The 17,488-nt window shown below is 42.9% G+C and overlaps 2 protein-coding genes across 2 annotated transcripts; one reads left to right on the top strand and one right to left on the bottom strand.

Annotated features, from left to right (window-relative positions):
* Positions 1-1,428: 1,428 nt before the first annotated feature.
* Positions 1,429-7,405, bottom strand: LOC124481954 (beta-2 adrenergic receptor-like). The gene is made up of 3 exons (XM_047042257.1): positions 7,143-7,405; positions 4,596-4,976; positions 1,429-3,883 (listed from the first exon to the last, which is right to left on the bottom strand). Exons 2-3 carry the CDS (start codon positions 4,888-4,890, stop codon positions 2,979-2,981), a joined length of 1,200 nt encoding a protein of 399 aa, XP_046898213.1. The 5' UTR covers positions 4,891-4,976; positions 7,143-7,405; the 3' UTR covers positions 1,429-2,978.
* Positions 7,406-11,304: 3,899 nt separating this feature from the next.
* Positions 11,305-15,053, top strand: LOC124481917 (haptoglobin). Its single transcript, XM_047042207.1, has 5 exons — positions 11,305-11,424; positions 11,808-11,896; positions 13,157-13,428; positions 13,603-13,928; positions 14,111-15,053. Exons 1-5 carry the CDS (start codon positions 11,390-11,392, stop codon positions 14,376-14,378), a joined length of 990 nt encoding a protein of 329 aa, XP_046898163.1. The 5' UTR covers positions 11,305-11,389; the 3' UTR covers positions 14,379-15,053.
* The last annotated feature ends 2,435 nt before the right edge of the window (positions 15,054-17,488 follow it).

The following is a 17,488-nucleotide window of genomic DNA, read 5'->3' on the forward strand; positions in this document are numbered from 1 at the left end:
CACGCATTCATGAATGTTTTCTTATCTGGAATTCATCATAGGATAAGATCAGAATTTAAGGATTTACCTTTCGCCTTTGCAAATTTCTCTTATTCTTCCCTTCTTTTCTTCTTAAATTTCGCCCCCATATAGCTTTTGCCTCTTCATTATTTTGTTCTTCAGAGTTCTTGAACACACACACACACACTAACCAAACGCCTCACTGTGCTAGCATGTTCTGATAACACCAAGGAGGTACCGTACCCCTTCCTTTTTTAAGGGGTACGTATATCTGGCTCATTTTACGCTAACGTTAGATTTATTTTTTGAATGTCAAAATACTGGTTGGAGATATAGAAGGGGGCGCAAAAAAAAACTGCCCAGCAAAAAAAAAAAAAAGGTGGCGCCCTAGGCGACCGCCTATACCGCCTGTAGGAAAGACCGCCCCTGCCTGTGCTCAAGGTTTGCGTGACATAAACTGAATCATTTTACCGTTACATTCATCTATGGTTACATTGTAAACGCTTTGTAGCCTAGGTGATCGATTGGAGAAAATAGCTGTAGCAAATTTTGAGAGAGAGGGGTTGTTGGAAAACAGCTGTTGATTGTCACTGAAAATTCAAACAATTAAGTCAACGACACGAGCAGTCTATCTAGCCAATCGCACTTGCGCGACACTATGTGACGACAACAGCACCAGTAGAAATTTCTCCTGGTAGGCAACACTTCCAAGCGACGGTTAAAAATGTTGACCGTGACGTCATTGCTGTCGGCGACCTTTTCAAAAGTGTCTGTGACCTAAGTATAAATTGGGCTTAAGTGTGATTGGCTAGATAGACGGCATGCGTTGTTGACTTTTCAGCAAGCGCTCAACAGCTGTTTCCAACAGCTGTTTTTGATGGAGGGAATAGAGGAAATATAGCAAGTGAGGAAATAACCTCACCTCTATAATGCCTGTCTGCCACTTTATAAAGATGCCCAAGTGTTACTTAATTCATGGGGGAGATTTCGAAAACAATTGGCTTGACGGTAGTGGAAATTTGCTACAGCCATTTTTTCCAATCATCACCTACAAGGCGCTAACAATGTAACGATAAAATAATTCAGTTGACGTTGTCCACCTACGTCAGTACGTCGAGTGTCACGCGAACGTTGAACACAGGCGACTGTTTGTCGAAGTATAAATGCAACAGCCTGAGCGATCCTTTTTTTTTTAAGTATGAATGGGGGGGGGTGGGGGCCGGGTATATACACAATGCGCTTATTTTCCAAAAAATACGGTAACTGCTGCTGAGGCCGTACATATTAGAGCAGCTAGACTTGTCTACACACATATCCCTCAGTGGCTAAACAGCATTAAACCCACAAATGAAGTGCCTCCAAATGCATTTATTACCAAATCAAATTTTCATATGAATAATGCAATACGATCAAGACTACGTACAGTGTTTCAATATCAAAGCAACAATATGCACTTGGTACAATAATCCCTCCAAGTCGATGGAAGTCCTAAATTATGTATTTTTTTTGTGTAAAATAAATGACAATACATCCTTTACAATTATTGTCATGTAATGGCATCAATCATTAAATTATTCATAACAAGGATAGTTTCAATAATAAATACCAAAAGGATAGAGAAATTCAAATTTGACTGCCACTTTTCATATTCATTCAGATGTATTAGTTTGTGTTTCTAGAAGTATTCTGAATAAGTGATCAATGTGCCATGTGTTCTTCCCTGATACTGTAGATAGTGGCAGTTTATAAAATCACATACTAAAACAACAGTAAAACCTGGAATGTATTACTCTTTGTATCTACAAAGTGATAAAGTGTGAAAATCACTCACTGCACTGTAAAATGAACTGTAGTAACGGTTATTCTTTTATAAGAAGGTGATTTTAATGTAGCCCCTTTTTGACACAATATGAATATAACAGTAACTGAGGTTGACTGGTATTAGATTCATATAGGTTTGGTCTTACTAAGTAACTGTCAGTCAGAACAAAACACACGGCTTCTGCAATTGGGTGATTTCCTCTCTCTATGTCTTTCTGTGTTTCCTTAATTTGGCATAGACAATTTATCCTCTAATTAAAGGTTGATTCAATAAAAATAGATTCAGATGCAAAAATAAAAAGCAGTCAATCCCAAAATTAACACAAGGAAACAAATGTTTTTACATATAACTCATCCGCCATGATAAAGTGCATGTTTTCACAAACACAGCGGTCTCCAGACAGTTGAGTTAGAGAATGAAGTATGATTTATTCTCTAAACAACTATATTACCCGAGCTACTGAATACAAAATGGAAGTACGTGCAAACTGCAATATTTGTTATGTGACAATTGAATGGTCTGCACACTATTGCATGTAGCATGTTTGCCTTACTCAAACAAGATTGCCATTTTGCGCGGTTGTGTAAATAAGACTTTTAATGGCTTCTAACCATCATGTCACACACCTTTTGTGTCACAGACATCTATTTCTCCAAATATGAATGAGTCAGACACAGTGTGAAGACTGAGTCTGAGTGTCCGGTTGTTGGTCCCTGAAGTGAAATGCCTGAAGAAGCCCTCTTCATAGTAAAGCCCAAGAGCAGGGTCTAGTACCTTGCTCAGAATACACAGTCATTGGCTGTAAGATAATCACAGGATGCAATTTGCCTCACAGTTCAATGACTAGATTTTAAATGACTTGGAAGGGAGAAAGAGGATGGAGGGACATGAAAGGGAGATGGGCAAATGGGTTGGGTCTGAGTCAAGTGAGTGAAGGAAGGGCTTGGGTGTTGTTACAGCAGCAGTGGCAGTAATGCTGGCTGGGGTGGAGGTGTGCGGATGCTAACTGTAGCTTGGTCCCTGATTATTCTCCCTCTCCGAAGGGGGAGGTTGGGGGAAAGTCTCGACACCCCACTCATCTCTAGGGAGCAGAAGAGGTGCAAGGGTGGAGGGGTGTGATGGAGAAGTGTGGCTGTGTAAAAGCCCTGTTCTCCCCTCAGTTCTTCTCACCGTGCGGAGGCGAGTGGTCTCTCTGGAAGAGCAGTGTGACGCCCTTCCTAAAACGCTGGTCCCTGACGCTGTAGATGATGACATTGCAGCAGCTGTTCCCGGTCAAAATCCAGAAGGCAAAGAAAGAGAAGTTACACCAGATGTAGCCCACCACATTCCCCAGCACAAACACAGCGATTGGAGAAAACGACGCTGTGAAGGCAAACGTCAGGATGCCGATCGTCTTGGCCGCCTTGATGTCCGAGAAAGAGGGTCTGTGGGGGCACCCTCCCCCGCTTCCTCCTCCCCCTCCTCCCCCATCTCCCCCTAGACTTCCCTCTGACAGGAGTTTGCGTTTACGGGTATACCGGCGAATGCTGGTGAAGGAGAGGATGTTGACGGCCAGTGTTACCCCCAGCAGGATGAAATCAAAGGCTGGAAACAGTAATAAGATGTTGGCATCCGGCGGTAGTTCCCCTCCCAACAATAGGGGGGCATAGTTACACATGCGGCTGCATTCGTTGTACTCCAGGGTGAAGTTGTTGCTGAGAATGAGGGGGGCCATGGCCAGCATGAAGGAGCCGGCCCAGGAAAGGAGGATGAGGAGCAGGGTGCGACGCCTGGTCACCAGGGCGTCCTTGTGGAGGGGGCGGAGGATTGCAATGCAGCGTTCTACTGTCATCAGGAAGATGGTGCTGATGGAGACAAACGTACAGCCAGCAAACACTGGGCCAATAAGCATACAGGGCTGCCAGGGTGCAGTCAGTCCACCCAGAGACAATGGCGAGGAAGGGGTGGACCCCCCCTGGTACCAGATTGGTGGGCTGCTGGTCACCATCAGGGAGATCTCTGTGTAGACAGAGAAAGGAACCACCAGGACTCCCACCATCATGTCGGCTATGGCCAGAGATACTGTGGGAAGGACAAGGGTGACAAGAAAGTCACACACAGATAAACACACATAAACGCTGCCCTGGAATCCTTTCAAGAAATGTCATTTACATTGAGACTCACATACATTGAGGCACCATTTTTCAGATGTCCACAATGCAACTGATCTAGGGTATACAGTGCAGACACAGTTTGGTTGTGAGTTTAGTGTTTTCTGTATAAATATTATGAACAAGAGAAGCTGGGGGTTCTGGAGGGGTTTCTGTGTTTATGGAATGTGGACAAATGAGTCTTTGATTGAGCCAGAACACCATTTGTGACTCATTAACAGCCTATTGATTTAGCTGTGCTTTTAACAACAAACACTCCTGCATATTGTACTCAAAACATAAATTCAGTGAATGAAGAGTTTGCATAATTAATTTCCCCTCCAGTTGTTCATGTGGAGGAATGTTGCCAAACAGGGATTTAGATTGTGAAAGATCAAAGAAATCATCTGTATGTGCAAACACTAAACAAAAAAATAGCAAATAACGTGACTACAATGTTCCAATGATAAATGTTGCAGTTCTATGGTGTCCTGAAACCACCATGATGGAGAATATCTATAAGCTAGACAAAGACACAAAAGAAGTAACACCATTTTTCATGAACACTAGGAACCTTGAAGAACTGAGTCAGATCAAATAAAAAAATTATCACCAACTTCACCAAGTTTCACTACCAACTGTACCTTTTAGGTATCCTTGTGGCGTCCGGGACTGTCGTGTTTGCATGAAGACCGTGAGTGTGACCACGTTCCCCACCACTATGGCAAAGGCCAGACTAACCATGAAGACAACTGCTAGGGTGCGATTCAGGAGACCACAGCAGCAGAAGGTACAGAGAGGGGCTAGTGAGCCCCCTAGCTCTCCTCTCCCCACTGTTTGTGGTAACTGTACAGGCCCTGTTAGGTTGGGGGTGCTATCTGTCTTTGTCAGGCCCAACAGAGTCCCGGGGAGACTGAGGTTAGCCAGCAGGGCGGTCATGGAGACAGAAGGTGGGAGAAGGTGGGTGGCAGAGCCGCCTAAGACAGTCCTCCCTTGGACCCCCTGGCCTGGGCTTGAAGATCCTTCTGCATGGATGGAAAGAGAGGGAGATGTGATGATAATGTGATGATAATGATGATAAACAGTTCAGCTCAAACATGAATAGACTTTGAATCATGGCAATCAGGTGTATTCAACAGAAGATACGTCCATGCTTCTTACACCACAGTGGATCAAACCAGTTGTTGCTGACCAAAAGTCCACACTTTTTTGGGGTTTACATATCGTACTGTCAAATGTCTCTAATTAGGCATGGTGTGTGTATTCATAATTCAGTCAACCGCCTGTAATGTAAACAAATGGTCCACAATATCTTACCCCACCAGTTTTTCTGTAAAGACTGAGGACCTAATGTAGAAAATACAGTGAACAATACTCTGAATCCTGTTTTTTGTGTATGCCATGCTTGTGTTCTAAACCTGTCAGCAGTTAACGTGATGTTGGTAGACAGCTCAAACAGTCTCTAGACTCAGTGCTCAGTTCCAAATATTTCTTTTATCTGACAATTAAACAAACCCAGGATACTCAGTCTCCCACCCTACTCACTCCACCAGACAGCATGAAGAGATCTGGAGAGACAGAGCTTCAGAAAACAAAAGGCAATGGGACAGGACAGGCAGGCTGAGCTGATAGGGTTACCATGGTTTCTGACCACCACTATCACCACAGGGAGGCATGTGAAAAGAGGAACGTTTCTAACATCACAAAAACAGAGGTAAGCTTCCACGTTTTTGGAGAAGAGACATCATTACTTTCATCAACTGACAAACACCCCATTGACACAAAGTCAATCCAGGGAGGATTGAACACCTCTTGAGTTTCCATAATGACAGAAATGGATTTATGGATGAATTATTTCAAAAGTCAAAACAGTCAAAGTATACTGTACATCTGTATTGGTGCATGTGTGTGTTTGTGTGTACAGCATCCTCCATGTCTTAACATTTGGAAATGCACAACTATCTAGAGTAATATATTCACTGTTGGGAGACATCACAGACTGTACAGTACATAGCTCTCTCCTTCACATGCGCTGGGGTTGAGACCAGAGGAGAGAAGACAGGGGCAAGTCTCCCCTGTAGGCCTCTGCCTCACCTCAGGCACAAAGCTTGGCTCTGACAGGATTAAACACAGACATGCTGGCAAGCAGACACACGGATGCGGGCACACACAATTAGATGAGCTCAAAACATCCATTTTTTTCCCCAGCACTATAATTGTTATGCAGCGCAAACAAGAGCCTAATTGACATGTAGAATTGTCAGAATTGTTAAGTGAATTCATTCCTCCCAATCCATCTTCTGTAATCTTAAGACGCAACAGCCTTTATGTTTTGGGGATGGGTATGGCTCAGTGGTAGAGCATTTGACTGCAGAATAAGATGTTGCAAATAAATGTTGCTTTTGATAGAAGGGTTTGCTAAATTAGTGTTTTTTTTTTTATGTTGTTTTTAAATGGCAACATTTACAAATTAGTTTATTTCCCTCTTCACCTTACACAGCAACATCTCTAACCATCGCCATCTTTTCACACCTCATTCTCTCACCTCTGTCTGACCTTTCTTTTTACATTTTACATAATACTGTGAACCCAAATGTGAAGCATGATGTGAACCCTTAAACCAAATTTAAATGTATTATCTTTATATATACATATACATATATATATTGATTCATTTTGCTGTTGGCTGCCTGTGTTTAACCATATGTATGTATGTATGTATGTATGTATGTTTGTCTGTGTTTTAGTTAGAGTGGTGTCTAATTGCGGCTCAATAGTCAAGAGGAACAAAAACGCAGGAATCAACCTATCTTGTGTGTGTGTGTGTGTGTGTGTATGTGCACGCTCATGTGTTGTGTGTTTGTGTATGTTTTGAAAATCTGTTAAATATCACAAAGCAAAAGTAAGCAGTAAGCTTCTTTTGGTCCATTCTCATTATGCTCTTTGGTGATACCTGCAGTTGTCCTCTGATGCTGTAGACAGCAATACTTTATGATTCGTTATTTTCAATCAAAACTATTTGTTTAAAATCTCAGCCATAATTTTTGGGGACAAGGAAAAAAGCTCACAAAAGAAATAAACTGGAGTTGATATATTTTTTGTGCAAGACCATTTTAAACAAATATGTATTTTTAGAGAACCATAACCAGTAGGTAAAACAAGTATTTACCTTAAACACAAAGCTTTCTCACCTGCATATTTGCAACTCTGCTTAGTAAAATTCCTCTTCTGCCTCCAATAGAGACAAGTATACAGTCCAGTATTGGTCAATAAAGGCCATCCCAGTCAGTCTACAGTTGAATCCAATAGCCTGGAGATGAGATGGTTGGACAGAAGAAGATTCTTGTATTCCCAGATCTCCTGAGGATCAGCAGCAAGCCAGGGACATCGTACAGAAACAGGCTTGCTCTGACTCTCCGCTTCAAACCCCCCCCTCTTTCTCTTTCTCTCTCTCTCTCTCTCTCTCTCTCTGGATCTCTAAGCAGCACTCGTCACCCTCTCTCCATCAAACACTCCCCCTTCCTTTTCTATTTCTCTCTTTTTCTTATACTCTCACTCTTGCTTTCTGTCTACATACAAATACATATGCACTGTGCTCTCGCTCTCTCTCTCTCTGTCTCTCTCTCTTTCATGCACTCCACAGCTGCAAGCTCGAGTCTATCTCCCCCAACATTTTTCTCCTCTCCACTCAACCCTCCATCCTCACATATATCCACCTCTCTTTGAGACACACAAACAAACACTCCCCTTCTCAACATTTCATTTTCGCTGCCACCCTGCTCCTCTCATTTGTACTGTTCCCCTCTCTCTCTTACCCCTGACAAGGCAATTTCACTTCCTTATGAGGGCACAGAAAGATAGAAATATAGAAAAAGAAAGAGAAAAGAGATGGAGTGGACTGTATTTTTTCACCACCTCCAGCCCCGCTCTGCCCCAGCTTCCTGGATTCTGCTGTCTGAGAGGATGCCTCCTGACATGGATCACTTCTTCCTGCCTGCTGGACCCAGTTCAGCCTCGCCCCTCTACATGCTCCCCTCTTCTTCAGCGATAGCCTCCACCCCTGCTTCACCATTTCCATATCACGTCTAACACCTCTCTATTAATTGCATGTCACAGTGAGTGGTAGGACCCAGACGCAGGAGAGTTGCGAGGCATCGTGTCGAACAAAGGGTTTATTACTCAAAACCGGGAAACAGACAGGGTACTTACAGGGACAAAGGGTAATGACAAGACCAAGACTGGACACAAAACAGGAACCTAAATACACAGAAACAAACAAGACACAGGTGGACACAATGAAACTAACGAGAACTGAACGAGACACAGGTGAAGACAATGAGACAGGCTGACACTAGGGCAGGGCAAAACCAAAAACAGGAGGGCAGGAGGAGGCGGCGTCCAGAAGTCCTTGGGAGGAGGAGACGGCGGCCAGACCTCGGTTGACCTGGCACTGGGCGGCACAACCTCGGGGCGAGGCAGGGGCACAGGGCAAGACCGAGGCAGGGGCACAGGGCAAGACCGAGGCAGGGGCACAGGGCAGGAACGGGGCTGGAGCACAGGGCAGGAATGGGGCTGGGGCACAGGGCAGGACCGAGGCTGGAGTCGGGGTTCGGGCTGGGGCTTATAACAGTGTTTATAACGTAGGAATCAGCAGACAAATGAAGGCTGCATAATCATCATCGCGGGCACTGTGCCCTATCTATAATTCTAGGAATCTGTGTGTGTGCCACCAATTTTATCACGGGCACTATGCACCAGTAATTATAGTTTTATTAAGATGTTATTTGAACAGTAGCCTACTGTGAATCCACTGAGCCCTAAAACATTCTCTTAGAGTCTCTAAGAAGACATTTGACAGGTCACCCTTACAGTAATTTTTCATGAATGGAAACCTCACAAAGACAGCCAATGCTTTGTTGCAAATCTCGTATTGTGGAGGGATGTTTTCTCAGTGCCGTCATGGATAACCTTGATTCTGGTGGGTTTATCAGACTCATTGACGTTGGACGTGGTTGCGAATGAATCCACACAGTGTGTGTTCATTTCAGAGAAGTAAAGCTTCTCAACCTGTAGCTTTTCTTTTTGCCTCTGGCTTCCTTCTCTGGTCTGGGGGAAATGTGAGGACACAGCTACCAGAATTTCACTTTCTGGCAAGTGCATAAACATCATAAATAATGTGTTCTGATCAATAAATTACATCCTTGACAAGCTTTGGTCCCAATGGGACTATGTTGCTTTTAGATTAGGTACTGTAACGCTTGCAATCAAACCACAACTGATTTTAAACATATCTAAAAAAAAAGCCATTCAATATTTCTTGACAGGGACTGCAGTCGATTTCAGACAAGATTTCTAGTAAAGTTTAATGAAGCAAAACAACTCTGGAGGCATAGGTTATGAAGAGCAATAATCTACAGGTGGAGATCAAATGAGGGCATGTGAAAGAGGGGTGAAAGAGAAGTCGAAAACAAAAGGAGAAGATAGAAGCAGAGAAGTCAGGATGAAAGGATGACGGAGAGGTTTCACAACATCACTGACAGGACAGTTGACAGGTCATGGCCTTGCAAAATTAACAGTTCACTTCTCCCTTGCTTTCTCTTTCTACTTTGTTCAGGGTGAAGACATGGACTTGGCTGGTATGTTTGCAGGAATTATGAGGGTTCTAAGTTTCCGTAAGAACCCATGTACTTCCGTGTACCACTCCACTTATAATCTGCTTCAACATGGTCTGTGATGTCTATAGTAAGGACATGTGTGTAGTTTGTGTTCATGTATGTACGCACATGTCTGCACCCATGCGTGTGACACAAAATCTTGTGACATTGTCATCTCTTACATAACACTGGAACAGAAAGTACACACCTATCTGCTTTAAGACACCAGAACCACAAGATTTCCCTGCAGCCATAGCCCCTTGATCTAGACATCATTACCCCCACTCCACCCTGAGTGAGCGTGTGATTCACAGACATGAATGAGTCCATTTGACACACAAACACACAGAGCAGTTAGAATAACAAAAAAGAACAGTTTATATAACGCCTCTTTTCCAGGTGAATGAAACAACTCAGCCATGTAGATGGCCCAGTTCTCCCTCACATCATCTCATTCTGTAGTGATGACTGTGGACTACAGCCAGAAGGGATAACTAACCTAACCTGGGCTCGTTTTATTCCACCTACTGCTACAGCTGATTCAGTCTGTGAGCTTCAGTTCAGCGAGCTAATTCATTAATAAAACAAAAAGGAATTCTGGGTCACAGTCAAAAATGACAGATTTCTATATCAAATTGATTAGTTGTATAATTTTTCAAGATACATACCCGATAAAATGACAAGTTGAATACTGTGTACTCCAAATTAAAAGGTTAAAATAAAACCTTATTGGGGCAGATTAGATTTATATACAACATGTTAGCAAGGTGTTCATGGCAGAAAGTCATCATAAACACATCCAAGGAAAATAAAAGAAAGCTTGCATGGTACACAGCACCAATAGAACCCCCTAGAACAGAAAGTAGCAAGATAATCTATCTGCAGACTGGACAGGTGTGATTTTGCAGTTCTATCCAACACTACAGGGGCTGTAAAACTGGACTTTCCCTGCTTTGTTTTTACAGAAATTCAAAGGATAGCACTGCTGTTGACCTGACTTAGCTGTGCAGCCAACAGACCTTAGTTAAATATTAGTTTAACTAAGGTCACATTAGTTTAACTAAGGTCAGTTGAAAGGTAAAAATGTACAAATTCTGGGTGAACCTCACCAGATGAATGCAAATATTGTAATAACAGGACAGATGACAAATAGACCAAATAAAAGATAATTCTGCTTTTGTACAAGAACACAGACTCATGGAGGTGTATCACATGGATTTCCATGTGAAATTCACATCATTGCACAAAGGTAAAATATTTGTGAAATGTTATGGCACAAACGATGTAGCACAAACTTGAAGGTGGTTGCCTACATGTGTCCCTGTGTCATTGTTATGCTCCTTACTCTCAAGGGGCTTAGCATTACAAAACACTAAATTAAAAAAAAAAATCCTGTCACATGCACATAACATCCTACTTCTTGGTAAAACAATACGTCAAGACTAGAAGACTGCTTCACATCCCTGGAAAAAAAGCCTGACCAGGCTGAAACACAAATTATAGATATGTTGTTCTGCGTCGCTCCAAATCCATAATTCAAATGATTCATGTTCATCTGTGACAACATGGTCTTGGTGTAGCTATGGACCTGTTGACAGGGCAAGGTGAATGGACAAAATGTTTAGAGCTTTCACAACAAGAGGGGATTGGGCAACAGAGGCTTACTTTCCAGTAAAAACTCCCAGGACGTCAAGGTAGTGGGGGTTGGAGGCAGATTTCACTAGATATAAAGCCAAGATCCCAGGACTTCACCCTGCAAACATCATCAGAATACATTGTCTCAGATGACCACACTGACAAAAATGGATTCCAACATGTGGTATGTTATTTTTACAATTCAAAAGCATAATTTAAGTACATTTTCTTGTAACATTGACTCCAATTGAGGATGGTTCACTTTCAGGAATATATATATATATATATAATGTATTCATGATACAGTAACTGCATATCAAAATGTACATGTACAGTATATCTGTCTAGATAAGGAAGACAGAGAGAAACCTTGGTCATGTTGGCTATAATACTTTGATGTTAAATAATGTAGAGTGGATGAATATTGTACATGCATCAGGACACTTCTCTCTATATAAAGGAACAGCCTTGGTAGTGCAAGGGCTGGCCGTCTGTCAGTGTGTGTTGAGGTTGGGGGGTGTTGGTGTGGGTCTGTTAGATGTGTGTGTGTATGTGTGCTGTCCCTAGGTTTTTGTTGGCCATGCTTCTGCTGGCGTCCTGTGTCTGTCTAGCAGATGAGGCTCTGGCTGAGCACAGGATCAAACATCACGCTTCAGGTAACAATCTAACACACACACCTCAAACTCCAGAGCTCACTTTTTGCATTCAAGCTTTTGGTATCTAACACACAACTAAATCATGTTTCGTCATGCTGCTCCGTGATGAATAGAGGTATGAAATGTTGGCAAAGAGAGATGCAAACCTGTAAATTACCATTTCTCTGAATTTGTATCTGAATACTAAAATCATTTATCCAAGTCCTTATTTAATGATTGTAACTAGCTGTTTATATGCAATCAAGACTATCACAGCAGTGATTGGAGGCTGTTCTGTCTCCATCAGAGAGCTAGCAGGGTGTGGTACAGGAGCATAAACCATGCAAGGAGGAACCATCCTGCTCCAAGCTCACAGTTGTTAAAAGATTGATAACAATATACAACATATTATCCTGAATGGAGTGCAACTCCATCTGACCTTCACTTAAGTCAACAGAGAGCAAATTAAATTGTAGTTCTAGTCAAAACGTATCTTCCAGAGATTGGCCTTTGGAGATATCAGCATAAAAGTCACTTCATAGTTGATCTACAAAAACCAATGTGGTCCATACACATTTGTCAAAATATGTATATTATAGACCTTGAGAAGCATAATTGTCTAGCTGCCATCCAGCTCCATGGCAACCACTCAACATTTCATTGAACCAGAAGAATGCTGCAATTGACCAAAATGATCGTTTCAACACTGAAGCTCTGGCTAAATTATAGCTGTGCAATATCATGGAGCACACTGTATTGGGAATTTCTAAAAGTCACACCAAACTTCAAGATATAAATGCAGTATGACTCCAGAAAAGGTCAAGAAACAAGTCCAAAGCCCTGTTATCTGGAGATAAATATCAAGTGTCAAACAGTCAACATAAAACCTTTCTTGAATCTAAACAGTATGCTGAGATCCAGTCGTTGGTTGATTATCAAGTGTAAAGTTAGCTCTACAACAATTGTCTCAATATTATTATCACAGCAATTTTTATAGCCAATGACTAAAGGTAATCAGTAAGCCAAAAACAGCAATGGGTAAATAAGAGTATGGGATTACATTTACATTGATTGTAAGTTGCTCTTATCCAGAGCAACTTACAATAAGTACAGGGACATTCCCTCGAGGCAAGTAGGGTGAAGTGCCTTGCCCAAGGACATTGTCATTTGGCATTACCGGGCCGGCAGTCGAACTGGCAACCTTCTGATTAATAGCCCGGTTCCCTAACCGCTCAACCATCTGAAAATATTACGTTTTAATAGTTGTCTTTTATTACTTAGGGTTGACATCCTTACGTTCCAGGCGCATGGTTGGGGGAACACTGGCTCCTCTGGTGCCCTGGCAAGCCATGGTGTCCCTGGAGGAGCTGAATGGAAGCTATGCAGGTGGAGCTCTTATTGCCCCAAATTGGGTTCTGACAGCAGGCAGGAACCTGTTTGTTAAGAAGAATCGTATGGACACGCAGGGCACAGAGGCAGCAATCCCTAAGGTGTACCTGGGCATCACAGGGCGGCCCCAGGCTGACGCCTCAAAAGAGGTTGCTGTGGAGAAGGTGAGTAGTATCCTATGAGACCTAAAAAAATATATGTTTCTCCAGAGAATTACAATATCTAGTTATATGATACAAGAATGATGTACAAATGCAAGAATAGGTTGATTATACAAGTTGCCTTCACAATGAAACCCAGGACAAGATCAGGAGACAAAATCAATATCCCCCTCCTAGGTGTTCCTACACCCAGGCTTCCAGAACCAGTCTGACTGGGACAACAACCTGGCTCTGATCCAACTGAAGACACCTGTGGTACTGGGGCCAAATGTGTACCCCATTCCCCTGCCAGAGTTGGGTCAGCACTTGGCAGACAGCCAGGGAGAAGTAGGGGTCATTGCTGGCTGGGGCTGGGGGGCTCTCTTCAGCCCCGCTCAGACACTGAAACATCTAGTACTACCATTAGCCGATGACATCTCCTGTAAAACAAATGAGAACAGTGGAAGGTTTCTGTACAGCAGGCCGACTGTGGATGAAACAATGTTCTGCACAGGGCCAAGCAGGTAAATCAAAGTCACATTTTCATACTGTTTACTGAGGTACGACAGTGGAGTATATTGTGACTGGGCCGGATTCAAACCTGTGCTACTGTAGTGAGACCTCAGCGAATGTGGTATGCATACTTAACCGGTGAGCTACCAGTGCACCCGTAAAGTACACTGTTCTGGGTTTGCATTCTGCACAGGTACCAGGAGAATTTGTGTTACGGGGATGCAGGGGGAGCACTGGTGGTCAGGACCCACAGAGACGTGTATGCAGCTGGGATACTGTCCTTTGACAAGGCCTGCTCCACTGAGAAGTATGCCATCTACATGAAGCTGTCCGCCTACCTTCCCTGGATCCACAGCGTTCTGAGGGGAGACACCGAGGAGTCAGCCACTCGACGCGCTGCTGTCGTATCTGAGATGCACTCCTGGCAATGGTCCTCACGAGACAGAGCAGTGGATGGTTAAACTGCTAGCTGAACACTCGCAACACACTTGTCTTATTTGTTGGGTTATTCCAGCGCTTAATTTGAATTATTTAGAGTGGTTTAGTGTCTCTGACTGTTGCCATTCACAGTTTTGTAAACAAATCTGTTTACATAAACTCTTTTCTTTTTATTTTGGGATAGTGTCAAACATTGTCCTTGGTGTACCAGATAAGCTATAATATTATATCATGCCAGTGAACATTTTGTTATTCAAAAGTATAAAAATACCTCTTTGAAAAACTGGCTTTTTCCTGGACAGCATACCTAATAGAACTTCTCTTTGAAAGCTCTTAATGCTCAAGTCAGCATAAAAGTGGCAGTCGGCTGAAATTGTTTCTCTCTTGAAGAGCAGGGTTCATTCATGCGTAATCTGAGTATGTATAACTACGCAATATAATGTATCCGTCTCCGTGCACAAACTGCCAGCAACAATCCCTTCAGTTCCTTATCTTAATTGACAAATTGTTAAGTGAATGCATGTGTGTCACACCCATTACTTGGCAAAACCTGTTTGTTGTTGACAATGAGTAGTTAATTACTGGGAGAAATAAGGACATGCAGAATGTTTTGTATGGACATCAGCTATTTTAGGCATGGTTGATCCTAAAACCTTTGCTATTCCATCCAATTTGAAAATAAATTATGTAAACTCGAACCAACAGTAGCTGTTTTTTTTTTACTTCTTAAAATGCATGAAGTGGTGACCAACTTTGTCACACCTGCCATTATAGCATTGGCGTACCGTAACATATCACCACAGCAAGTGGAACAGCAAGCACGGAGGAAGGGTTTCTAAGTTGGTCTGAGAGAAAGATAGAGAGAGTGCTACTGGAAAGAGGGAGGCATAAACATAAATGTTGTGAAGTAGAAAAGGGTAAATAAAAGAGGAAAACTAAAAAAGGAATTGAAAAGCTTTGTCTCATCCATTTCAGCAGACGCAGCTGTTTCTCCTGCTCGTGAGAGTTCTGAAGGTTAGTACCCACAGAGACCCATTCAACAAGGGAACCCAAGCTCCTGGTCAGATTTATTTAAAATCTTCACAGGCCTGCCTCTAGTCTCCACACACATGTTTACAGACTCGTACTTGTACGTGTCAGCACATCACATGGGTGAGAGTGGGTGTATTGTATAGCAGCAAAAGAGGTGTGGGAAGGAAGCAGGGGATAAGCCAGAGGAGTAATATCAGGTAATGAAGTTCCAGAAAGTAGAATCTCTCAGCTGTCTTCTGTGGCCACATGTTCTTGTTTCAAAGCACAACATCCTGCTTTTGTTTAGTGATGGTTGGTGCTTGTCTGTGTGTGTGTTTGTGTGTGTGTGTTTGTGTGTGTGTGAGTGTGTGTGCGCATGTGGGTGTTTGTTCGTGTGTATGTGCAGTATGACAACGTTTACCTGCTGATGTAACAATGTAGCCTACATTGTTGACTTACACCATGGCTAAATGGCCATACCATTTTCTTATGATATGTACATTCAGACATCCGTATTCCTGGGACAGACGGTCCTATTACACCATTACGGTGACTCAACACTATTCTTAGTAGTTTCCAACTGAAACACGAATATCGTGTTGGATGGAAATGTCTTTTTTTAGTGGCTGATGGCAGGGGGGGTCTGGTGCACCTCTGGTGTGTCTGAAATATTAATACCCCTGTCAGGGGTGGTTACTCACTGGAAGCCTCTCTCAGAGAGCAGCACCCAGGCCAGTCCAATCCCCCTCCCCCTCTCCCTCACCCTCACCCGACCCCCGTCCTGCAGCACTGGGGTGGTTATGTAAGGAGGCGGGGGCGGTAGGGAGCTGCAGCACCAGGCTTTTTCACTTCATCCGGTCCGTCATTCAGACACTGAATTAGTTTCGTTTTAAGTTCAGCAAAATATAAAGCCTGATAAACACAAAACATGTCACATGTCTCAGTGGTTTATTGCCACTAGAGTTCAGAGCTAAACAGAGGTCTAACCCTGAGACTGGCTCTATCCCTGGCACAGATCCTGATCCTCATGTGTCATTAAACGTAAGGTTGAGTTGATGTTGTGGTTGGCTGTGTGTGATGTGGACTGATGCAAGAGGCCTGTAAACCTTGCTTCATTTCCTGTGTAGTTTCTCTCATCACGATCCTCATGTTTTCTTATGGTCCGATCTTTGACTCTTTCTCTCTCTCCCTGTGTGTACGTGTGTGTTTGGGGTGCGTATTTGTGCATGAATGTGTGTGTATTTGTGTGTTTTCTCCAAGGCTCTAATCTCTGGGAAAATAATTGCTTCTTTCTTTTTGTCTCTCTCTCTCTCTCTCATCCCTTTCAAACAGCAACAATAGATAGAGCCACCACCACCTGTGTCATCGAACATGATAACTCACACAGCACACGTATAATGCAAAAGCTTTAAAAAAGTAAAGCATGCACCAATACAAAGCAGTGTTTCTTTTTGTGAGTCATTTAACCCATGAAAACAACTCCCTCTAATATAAAATCCATGTTAAGATGAGACACCCTGCTCCTCAGGCTGTTCCAGAAGAGATATCAGAGCAGCAGTGGCAGCAGGGTTGGGAGAGATACTGGGAGAGCTGTTGGGTCTGACAGTGGGCAGCAGTCTGCATGCATGGGATGGACTGGGGCACGTTTCTGTGTGATGTTTCAGATGGTGTGCATCATCATAGCTTCCTCATGCTTTTAGCTGGTAGACCCAGGGAAAATCATGACTAAATCTGTGCATCGACAGTCTGAATTTTAAATCAAACCGTCCACATATATAGAATATTGGGCAGATTTTTTATTCACTTAAATAATGTTAAATAATGAAGCTTGTTCTTTGACATGATTTAACACACAGTAAAGCAAAATGAAACAAAATAATGGACAGACTTAACTTTCATTACTACTCCTAAAGGATTCCTATGTGGTTCTGTGCTGGCTGCAGCAGTTCTAGAAAGTTCCATTCCGATCAGAAATATCCTTTCCTACTGTCTGGATATGGTCAACTCGCCTCAAATTCCAGCATTTTCAACAGTGTTTGGCTTCAGTGTAGACACAAGGGAGTGCTGGAAAACTGACTGTCTGTTTCTTCAGGGAGTCTTTGACACTTTATTGATAACTACA

The sequence above is a fragment of the Hypomesus transpacificus genome, chromosome 19, assembly GCF_021917145.1.
Source record: "Hypomesus transpacificus isolate Combined female chromosome 19, fHypTra1, whole genome shotgun sequence".
NCBI classification, from domain to species: domain Eukaryota; kingdom Metazoa; phylum Chordata; class Actinopteri; order Osmeriformes; family Osmeridae; genus Hypomesus; species Hypomesus transpacificus.

Bases quoted from the DNA above. Each gene is read 5' to 3' on its own strand.
- LOC124481954 (XM_047042257.1), bottom strand. From the start codon at position 4,890: ATGACCGCCCTGCTGGCTAACCTCAGTCTCCCCGGGACTCTGTTGGGC. The intron at 3,884-4,595 runs GTACAGTTGGTA...TCCTTCCCACAG, and splicing joins GCCACAAGGATACCTAAAAG to TATCTCTGGCCATAGCCGAC.
- LOC124481917 (XM_047042207.1), top strand. From the start codon at position 11,390: ATGACCACACTGACAAAAATGGATTCCAACATGTG. The intron at 11,425-11,807 runs GTATGTTATTTT...TGCTGTCCCTAG, and splicing joins AAAATGGATTCCAACATGTG to GTTTTTGTTGGCCATGCTTC. The intron at 13,429-13,602 runs GTGAGTAGTATC...TCCCCCTCCTAG, and splicing joins AAGAGGTTGCTGTGGAGAAG to GTGTTCCTACACCCAGGCTT.